Genomic DNA, 11,407 nt, shown 5'->3' on the forward strand with positions numbered 1-11,407 from the left:
TGTTTGGAATTATGATTTCCTCATGACACCGATAATTCCCGCCTGCTTACTGTTCATTGGTGGAACTCCGAGAGTTTTCAATGTGATTGGATAATGAGCTGTCAATCACGCCAGGGGCTGTCTCGTTGATGTACAAAAACATTCACGAAGCTAAAGAAATACATTAAAATGTGAGTAGTTATGATTAACACAATGTGAATGTGTTTTAATGATGTATGTATTTAAATTGTAAAAATACTGATATATAAAATAATAATATTTTATCACTTATTATTTATATTACCATTGTTAATGTTGTTAATAAATTAAATTACATTTTTAGATTTAAATAGATTTAAATATAATCACCAAGCACAATTATGTAGCTAGCAAGGTGCAATAATACAATTAAAATAAAGAATCTAGTTTGAACTAACAAATAAACGTATTTTATTAAGGCTACAGGAGGCTCTTATTCTGCCGCTGAATGTAAAACATAATATAAAAAAGGGTTACTTCATCTCTTCAACTTGCCAAGCAAGCAGTCTAAGTAAAGATGTTTAAATAATTTTTATAATTTTGACAGCTCTCAGAAGCCACGCCCAGATTGTGATTCCTAGTATTGTATTGGCCAGACTGCCGGACACTGAGGTCCGTATTGGCTGTTTTTCTTTCACAAGGTTCCCAAAGAACTCAGAGATTTGGAATATTGGGTTACAGTGTGGCAAAATGGCGACTGTCATTCAGAATCCGCTGAAAGCGTAAGTAATTCTAAACATTATTTTCGGTCGTTTTCAAAAATGTGCTGTATTCCGCATGATTTAGAGCGTGGGTGCAAACCCAGTCGCGAAATAGGACCGTAGACCGTGCATTTTGTATTTCAAGGAATTCTGTCCCAAACGAATAACTGTTTAATCCATGTAGTTTCTCTTTGTGTGCGTGTGAAATGTATACATACACATGTAAACACATTAGAAGCGTGGTGTTCGGACATTCGTTCTGCAAATATGCAATATGTGTGTCTCAGCATTCAGCCTCTGATGGTCAGTGTTAGTGCAGCATTATTTCGGATGCAATGCTTCGAGAGTGTAACGTTACAGACTCCGTTGACTTCTTTGCAGGACACCTAGATAAAGCCTTGGCCATATGTGAAATCTGTCGGGATGAGCTGTCATATGACTACACGAGCGCGCTGTATGTTACGCTACACAACTTACAACGTCAAATAATCATTTAAAGATTCACATGATGAACTAAAATGATTGTTTCGCTTGCATTAACTTACTGTCTTAAAATGCATATAGGAAGGCATCGAATAATTACCCCGTTGTGGCCTATGGAAAACTGGCATGCCCTGTCACATAACGTTACACATTGAGAATTGGAAAGTGGCAAGTTGCAGAATGCGTTTTGACGTTAAAATATTAAACATGTTCATTTTCCATAAGAATTAATTAGATAACTTTCTCCAACGCACACACAGTTTTCAGTTGCGTTTTTGTACACCCGCGAGACAGTAAACATTAAACCGGCTCTTGTTTGAAACGATATATAGATTGAAATTTGCGTCATGTCTGCTAAAGAAACACCGGTTTGTTTGGGATGATATATTACGGTAATACAAAAAACAGACTAACAATCATGAAGTCAAGTGATATAAGTGAATAACAATGGAATTTACTGTCCTGTTCTCTGTTGTTTGTCTGTTAAAGTGCATGTGACAGCATTCCAGGTTCTATTGCATTACATTTATTAGTGCTTCAAGATGAGGTCAGAAGGGCTTGCCCTTATTACTGGCATTTGTCAATACCTTTTGGTTAAAAATGGTCCCAATGTGGAATTTTAAATATTTGATGGAGAAATAAATAATTTACTTACATTGTGATGTCTAATAATGACAGAAATACATGTCACCCTTTGAATTTAAGATTACTTATTATGAAAGTTGAATAAATAAGCTTTCCATTTGTGTATGGTTTGTTAGGATAGGACAATATTTGGCAGAGATACAACTATTTGCAAATAGTGAGAAAATCGCCTTTAAATTTGTCCAAATTAAGTTCTTAGCAATGTATATTACTAATCAAAAATAACATTTTGATATATTTGCGATAGGAAATTTACAAAATATCTTCATGGAACATCATCTTTACTTAATATCCTAATGATTTCAATGAATAATTTTGACTTATACTACGTATTGTTTGCTATTGCTACAAATATACCCGTGCTACTTAAGAGGTCCAGGGTCACATATGCATTACATTATTACATAGTGAGCGGACAAAATGTGGAATATTTGTAGTTCGGCAGGCATTTAAAAGAAAAAAAAAAACGCTCATGCTATATATGTCATATATACGCAATATCTAGTTTTATAACATATGTATTATATGTGTGTGTATTGCATGACAAGAGCAACTACATTATTTACAAAAGTGTCTCTTTTCTTTGGTCATGTCTTATCTTGCAAAGGACTGAGCTAGGATTGCATGTGGTGCCTCCTCAAAAAAAGAAAAAAGTAAAAAAAGGTTGCATTACACCCTTGAATTCATACCAGCCTAAATCATAGTTACTTTAGTGATTCATCTCCATTCGAACCCAAGCTGATTTGTCGATGTAAGTGTGTACACTGAGGGGGATGCACCATCTCTAAATGCTGTGCTGGAGCAGATTAGCAATATCCCAGGATCCCTCAGTACCCATCTGTTCCGATGACTAGCCGCAGAGATGTCAGTGGGCAAGAGACGGAGCCCCATCTGCTCCAGATCAGGGACATAAAGCTCCCCTCCCATCCCACCAAAAAGACATCAGGGGGTCACCGGGAGCAGGAAAACGGAGCCGAATACACCTGTCCGAGCGCACTTTTATGTTTTTACCCTGTTTTTGTAATACTTTGCTATGAAACGACAAAGCATTTTGCCTTATTGTGTTATGGAGGAATCTGTGAATGTTTGATTTGGTTAACAAAGGCTGTTGCCGGTATAATTTGGCTGTTTTGGCTATGTCCTCTATAAATCTCATTATGTTGCCCAGGCAAATAATGTGTTTCTTGTCTGGTTCGTTGTGCTTGTTCGTTGTGAATGAGATTACTTCCCACCACTGCAAGGAGCAGTCATATATACCTCATTCAGCAGCATTTAGTCTATTCATTTATTAGTGTTTGGAGAGCGGGGTCAGGTGGTTTGCGTTCGTTTCGTCCCTTATAAATCGAGGGGGCGTTGAGGGGGTGAATATGTGGGGTTTAGGTTAAGGCGCTTGCAGTAGCCTGCTCCCCTCCCCCCATCTTCGTCTGTCTGGATGCATTTCGCTTTCGCATTACAACTGCACTACAAACACCGTTGAGCCCGAGGTCTTTGTGTGTCCAGAAACAGGGGTTTGTGTTGGGACAGACTCCTGTTCCTGTTCAGCATTTGTTTCTTTTTGTATATGCCGAGTCACGTTTATGGTCAGCTGAAATAACATGGTTAGCAAAAGAAACGGACATAAAATAATAAACTAATAATAAACAACTGAAAGGAAAGCATATTTTACATGCCTCTCTTCATTCCATTCCGTAATCCGTTTGCAAACAGTCTAGACCTCTGCGTCACCTTTTTTCTTCTTTTTTAAATAAAGACACTAAATATTTGCTAACAAGGCCGGCAACTCCACACTCCATGACTTCTTCAAGCTCTTCTGGCCTCTCTCTCTCTTGCTCAAGGCCCTTTCTTTATTCACCGCTGAGGGGTTTCTCTCAGAATGTGAGCGATATCATGAAAGCACAGCGGTCTGATGGGGCACCTATGTTTAGCTTCTTCACAGCCTAGATTTGCTTCAAACTCTTCAAGACTGACTAAAGAGGTTCAGAGCAAAGCTGAATTAGGCATTGCATTTCCATTAAAGTCACACATGATTTCATAGATTCATAATAAAACATAAAATCACAATTTTTCAGAACATCCATGTGAATTACCATAAGAAAAGGCATTTTCTAAATACATACACTATGTGTTTTATACTGTGGGGGAGTATAAGCTTTAAGTATAGTTTGTTTAACTATACATGATTTGCCTTATGAATAGGGATAGGAGTTTATTAGAACACTAAAACAAAAATATATAATATATATAATAGGGCTTGTTAAAAAATATATAGATTTCTCGATTTTAATTGATTCTCATGTATACAAAACGATATTGATTCTTAAATCACAAGAATTGATTAGTCTAGCTTGTATGCAGTTAATGAATGGAACATTGTAGCACGACTCCCATCTATTAAATTGCAATACACTTTGTGCTTTTTTGCTTTTGATATGAAACAGTCTCAGATTTACAGTATTTCAAACGTGTTTAATGTGGAGTGGCGGATCGCTGTAGCGCCTCAGTTCAAGAGAAGTGGCAGCTAATCATATTCCCCTGCTTTAATACCAGTTTTAGCATGGAATAAACATGAATAAAACATTAGAAGGTATGTTAAAAGAAATAGTACAACCGAAAGTCTCATGTAATCGCTCAATCAGTGTTTCAACTGCAGAAAGATGTCTATGTAACAACTTGTAAACAAAATGTCACGTAACGTCACAAAAAACATTGGGTGACCATAAACTCAACAGTTAGCTAGAAAAATGAATTCTAGAAAGGAAAATTTAGCTAAATATATCCACCATATAACATATTTAATATAATTTACTGTTCTTCAATGTTTAATTCATGTTGGAATAAATCCGTCAAGTTTTTATGACTTTTCTGATACGTTTATACTTCAAAAAACTAAATAAATAATTATGTAATTTTAACATTAATATTATAAAAACTTCATTGTGTGTAATTTAAAGGAGAAGTTCACTTCCAGAACAAAAATTTACAGATAATGTACTCACCCCCTTGTCATCCAAAATGTTCATGTCTTTCTTTCTTCAGCTGTAAAGAAATGTTTTTTGGCGTTTTTGACAGTGGGCTTCTATGGTGGCCCCGGGTTTGAACTTCTAATTTTAACTCTAGCACTAAATGATCACAGCTGAGAAAGAAGGGTCTTATCTAGCGAAACGATCGGTTATTTTCTTAAAAAAAAAAAGACCTCAAATGCTCGTTTTGTCTAGCTCTGCGTCAACTCTGTGTATTCCGGTTAAAGAAGAGTTAGGGTATGTCGAAAAACCTAATGTTTTCCTCAAAAAAAATAAATAAATAAATAAACTGTACAATTGAAGAAAGAAAGACATGAACATCTTGGATGACAAAGGAGTAAATTATCTGTACATTTTTGTTCTGGAAGTGAACTTCTCCTTTAAGCATTTGTATACAAATCTGTTAATTTTAACCTTCAATATTATAGTATAGTACCAACTGACTTTTACAGCATTAGTTGTAACATTTTTTTTTTTCTTTCCTTGAGAAAATATGGCATGAACTGTACCTGATGTATATCCAAAATAAACAATATTGAATTCAATTGAATCAGAAATCGGATCAAATCAAAAGCTTGTGAGTCAGAATCAAATCGAATCATGACATTTGTTTATATAATATTTAATACACTACCATTCAAGTTTAGGGTCAGTAAGATTTTAATCAGTATTAATATTAATATTGTTAAAAATAATAATAGTAATAATATATAGGGGTGGGAATCTTTAGGCACTTCACGATCCGATCCGATTCCGATTCTGGGAGTCACGATCCGATTCCAAAATGATTCTTGATCTACATTTTTTCCCCAATTAATTTTTCTGCTGTGCAAATACAACTTTACAATTTTAAAAACATGTAAAATTGCAGTTTCTATGCTTTTTGTTTATAGTTGAAATCTCTGTAAAAGTAGGTGTGTCAATCTTCATTGGTTTCAAGATTCAGTTTAATTTAATTTAATTACTGTTTTCATTAAATATCACGATGCTCACATTCTCAGTTTTCAATGGTACTGCACATGGCTACATTTTCATATACGTTTTATATCAAATTTATTTTGTGCCAATTTTACTTTATTTTTTAAATTATAAGCAAGGTACTTTTTAAAACAATTACTTATTGAAAATAAGTGTTCTTTAGGTATCTGAAAGTTTACAGACAATAGTTTTTCCTTTTTTCCTTTATTACTTATTACACGGCTCTTTGGAATGCTTGATTCTGATTGGTCAGTTGAGACATTTGCAGGTTCGTTCTTTTCAGAGCCATATAAAAAGAGAGTTGCGACACGCTTTGATCTCGCCGCCGCACGGTCACGTGGTTCATGGAGCTCTCAATAGTTCCAAACAGCTCCGCGCTGTCAATGTGTTTGAATGGAGTTAAATAGGATAGACAGCAGTTTTACTTTATTTGCAGCAATTTCGAGTAATTATTAACACATAATGTGCATTGATTGTGTATTAATAACTTCTCTGAATACGCTTTACAATCGCATTTTATTCTGGGGAGTGATAAAGAGACATAATTAATATGTTCTCATACTCTTTGGCAGTCAAATGTGACCAAACACCTTAAGTGTAACTTTTATTCAATTAAATAACTGTAATATATATAGTTAAGTTCTATTTAGTAAATATTTTGAGGAGGTTTTTTTTGTACTTAATATGTGCAATAATGATCCTGACCATTTAAAAGATAATATAGTATTTAGATTACAGTTAGTGTAATATTTAAGGTTAAATACATCTGCATGTGTATTTGGACATGATCAAACACCTTTTTTATACAGTATGTTTCGATTTAACGATTTAATGTTAAATTAAAAAAAAGTAATTTACTCTTGTTTTATGATATTCAAATATACAACATAAGTGAATATTATAAAAAATGGCATTTAACATAATAGAAAAGATGAAAATAATGTTTAAAAAACACAAGGTAACGAATTGCATTCAGCATACATTTTTATCGTGTTTCTTGAATGCAGTCTTTACTGAAACTCATTCAACCTCCTACAGTGAGAGAAAGATTGCAGAAAGACTAAAAACATAAAAATATGACAACTAGTATCTGGTTATGGTCCCTATTACGGTGTTTCTCACGTTATCCAGCTGCATTTACAGTTTAACTGTTTATTTTTTAACGATAAACATTAACTATAACACGCTTCATAAAACACCACTATTGGCCAGTTTTCCGAGAGGTCAACTGATGCGTTAAAATGTAAAGAAATGCAGTAATTTCTTCAATATACTTGCGACTGTGCTTGAGAAGCGGTGAAATGAATGGGCTTCAATGGAGGAGCTATTGGTTGTTTGGAACTATTGACAGCTCCATGACACGCTTTACTTCCGCATTCCTCAGTTCCTATGGAAGCCTATGGGAGTGTCGCAACTCTCTTTTTATATGGCTCTGGTTCTTTTCAAATAATCACCGCTCCAAAGTAATAACGCATAGCCGGTACTACTTGTATGTTTAAAATCCCTACGAGCCAACAAAGATTACCGTTTGGCGCCATCTTGTGACAAACACTGGACAACCACAATTAACAATGGAAAATTTCGACATTAATCTATTTAAATTGTCTTACTAACGTACATAGTTTGAATGTTAGTCACGTGGTACTATATCGTTTCGCGGAAGGATAAAAATGTTAATTTAAAACAAATATGCCAATAAAAGATTTCAAATTCATATTCATGTCCAGTTTTTTTCCTTATGTGGCAAGTAGCCGTGTAATAAGCGGGATAATGTACAGGCAGCCTGTAGTTATCGCGAAATAAGCCCCTTCAGTGTGATACAAGACCCTCCGCTTCGCGTCGGGTCCTGATCACACTGTCGGGGCTTATTTCTGCGATAACTACCGGCTGCCTGTACATTATCCCTTACTGATGAGATCATAGACAGGCAGTTTTAACAGGCTGCATTCAAACTAATGCAAAGCAGTGGTGAGCGGTGACTTTTTTTTTTTTTTTTTTTTTTACCAGGTATGCTGAGTGCTAAAACCACCAGTAATACCAAAAATAATAATATCTTTAGATTATTTAAAAAAACAATAAAATCAGAGACAAAATCATATTTTAATATTTCCTCTTTTTCCTGTTTATTATTATTTAAAAAAAATTATAGACATTTTATATATGCTATTTTTTCAGTGGACTTTCACATTTTGAATTGTTGAGAAATTATGATAATATACAGTTAGGATGTTTTTTTTTTTTTTTGTTTTTTTTCCATTTGATTTAGTCGAGTAAGTTGTGCATCAAACACAATATGATTTTCGGCAATCAGGATCTGGCAGCAACAGCGCGTTTTTCAGCTTGGGCGAGAGCTTCTCGGACAGCTTACCCCGCGAATGAAATCATGGGCATGGCAGCAAAACAGAGAATGCGCATCAATTCTGAGGAGTCGAGAAAGATGCCGACAATCTGCTTGCCCGGAAGATTCTATCTCAAATAAGGGATCGACTTATAAGCATGTTTATATTAATTAACACGTGAACGCATTCTCTCTGACAGCCTGGGTATACGGAGCATTAGCAGCTTATATGGACGGAACGCCACTGATGCACAGATCTATTTCGATATATCAGATGTTTTGTCCTGCTCTGAAAACATAACTGACTGTATGTACAGTTTCGTTTAAAACTATTCGAAAACGCAAGTGCATTTAACCGCATCTGCGATCGAGCTTTAGGACGAACAAACAAAAAGCGCACGTGAATGTCTGCAGTGCAGGAGTTTCGTGCATCTAATAGTACTGCATTCCAGACGGCAGAAATGAAAGCATAACTTAAAGGAACACTCCACTTTTTTTGGAAATAGGCTCATTCTCCAGCTCCCCCCGAGTTAATAAGTTGATTTTTACCGTTTTGAAATCCATTCAGCCGTTCTCTTGTTCTGGCGATATCACTTTTAGCATAGCTTAGCATAAATCATTGAATCCTATTAGACCAGTAGCATCGCGTTCAAAAATGACCAACGAGTTTCGATATTTGTCCTATTTAAAACTTGACTCTTCTGTAGTTCTATCGTGTACTAAGACCAGCGGAAATGTAAAGCAGCGGTTTTCTAGGCTGATAAGAATAGGAACTACACTCCCATTCCGGCGTAATAGTCAAGGAAGTTTGCTGCCGTAACATGGCCGAAGCAGGCGCATTAATATCACACAGCGCCTGAAATTAGATCCCAGCTAGGTAACTTCCAATGTGACCGGTGCTAAGTTTGTGTAATTCCGGTTGTTGCAGCTGTCAGAGTTGCAGCTGGTAAATTGTTAGTGGCTGGATTTACCTGTGTGTGATTAGCTATGGTTATGTGCATTGTAAGGGGCTGTGATAGTAAGTCGAAGACGTAATCTACTACCATCTTTCATAGAATCCCACCAAAAAAAAAGGAATTTCGACTAATGAATCAATGGCTGGCTGCTCTGAACATAGATCTCAAAACACCGTTAGAAACGATCAAGAAATGGCGTGTTTGCTCCAAGGATTTTGAACCAGATGTCTATTTGGATAGTTTTACCGATACTACAGCACGGCGTCTAAAGGACACGGCGATCCCAACAATCTTCAAACTAACATTACAGACAGGACAACAAGGAGCATCGCCCACGGCTGTAAGTGAAACATGATTAATTGCTAACGTTACCTGTGAAATGCAACCCCTGACGACTAGGTTTGGGCGAACAGTTGGCTTAGTATTTGCTATGACCAAATTCCATGTGTGATTGCAAAAGAAAGTTATTGCGAACAGTCGGTGGTGTTTTAAAGTCAGTTTTGAGTAAAAGTGTAACGTTACATCATGAATGTAAGCCTGAAAATGCAAACTGACAGTATGCATTTAAAATCTTTATATTATATAATGTAGCAGGAATAACTTACTCTTGCGACAGCTGGCCATTAGGTCCACTCGGCGTGTGACGTTTTTTCTAGTTTATTTTGTCAAACCGGAAAAAAAAATCGACTATTGCAGGATGCAGCATTGCATCCAAGTCCTCGGATGTTGCGACCTGACACTTCCTCATCAGGTAGATCCACCCTTGCCATCGATGGCAATACCTGGTCCCACTCGCGACAACACAGGCACTCACTTTTAGTTGGCATGGGTTGGCAAGCCCCACCAGCGCGAATCTGCTCTCCTCATCCCTTCTGTCCCAGGCAGTTCAGACACACTTTCTTGTCTTTCGCGTACCAAAACCTTAGCTTCAGTGAATTCTGGTTCAAATTGATACGGTTTAGGATCTGCACCAAAGTAAATATCTTCTAAATCGTCTCTCACAAATGTCTCCATGGCGAGGAACGCTGTCTGTGCTGTGCATGCACGTTGGATATGTTGACGGAAGTAAACTTTTGCACATGTGCTGTGTGGTATTATTGCGCCTGCTTCGGCCATGTTACGGCAGCAAACTTCCTTGACTATTACGCCGGAATGGGAGTGTAGTTCCTAATCTTATCGGCCTAGAAAACCGTATCTTTACATTTCTGCTGGTCTTAGTACGCGATATAACTACAGAAGAGTCAAGTTTTAAATAGGACAAATATCGAAACTCGTTGGTCATTTTTGAACGTGATGCTACTGGTCTAATAGGATTCAATGATTTATGCTAAGCTATGCTAAAAGTGATATCGCCAGAACAGGAGAACGGCTGAATGAATTTCAAAACAGTAAAAATCAACTTATTAACTCGGGGGGAGTTGGAGAATGAGCCTATTTCCAAAAAAAGTGGAGTGTTCCTTTAAGTAAAACACGGCGGGTGGAAGCACACAATGTCAAGCAGTGCGCACGAGTCTCACAGTGCAAATTCTGTGCAGTGAAGCCGGCAGCGTCTCTAGCGCGCACACGTGCCATTTGCGGGGGAAAAAAACAAGCTCAGAATCAATTCTGCAATATTAGGAATCGATTCAGAATCGTTTAAGAGAGAATCGCGATGCATCGGAGAATCGATTTTTTTCTCCCACCCCTAATAATAATACATTTATTCAGTAGGGGTGCATTAAACTGATCAAAAGTGACAAAAATTCTGTCTTCAATGTCAAATAAAGGGTTTTCTTGTGAACTTTTTATCCTTTTTATAAGAATCCTGAAATAATGTATCATGGATTCCACAAAAAAATGAAGCAGCACATGTTTTAACACTGATAAAAATAATTTACATTTCTTAAATAATTTATTCAAGCAAATCAACATTAGAATGATTTCTGAAGGACCTTGTGACACTGAAGACTGGAGTAATGATGCTGAAAATTCAGTTTTGCCATCAAAGGAATAAATTAAAGTGAAATAATATTTAATAATAATATAATATATAATAATATTTTACAGTATCACTATTTTTCTCTATTTTTTGATCAAATAAATGCAGCCTTGGTGAGCATAAGAGGCTTCTTTCAAAATAATTTTGAAATCTTACTGACCAAACTTTAAATCAGCGTATATTTCCATTGTCTGCTGATGATTAATATGGTCCCGATATGTCATGCAGTGACAGTAAAAATAATCTGGGTACGGTTTATATGCCATTAAACAAAAATGAAACCCGCAATT

General features: G+C 36.2%; 1 protein-coding gene across 1 annotated transcript in view; it reads left to right on the top strand.

The window, feature by feature from the left end:
- Positions 1-2,693: 2,693 nt before the first annotated feature.
- LOC141348453 (chromatin-remodeling ATPase INO80-like) overlaps positions 2,694-11,407 on the top strand; it is a 58,216-nt gene continuing 49,502 nt past the window's right edge. The window contains exon 1 of the mRNA XM_073852753.1: positions 2,694-2,867. Within this exon, the coding sequence (XP_073708854.1) occupies positions 2,694-2,867 (174 nt within the window). The remainder of the gene's footprint in view (positions 2,868-11,407) is intronic.

Source organism: Garra rufa, chromosome 13 (assembly GCF_049309525.1).
Source record: "Garra rufa chromosome 13, GarRuf1.0, whole genome shotgun sequence".
In the NCBI taxonomy this organism is placed as follows: domain Eukaryota; kingdom Metazoa; phylum Chordata; class Actinopteri; order Cypriniformes; family Cyprinidae; genus Garra; species Garra rufa.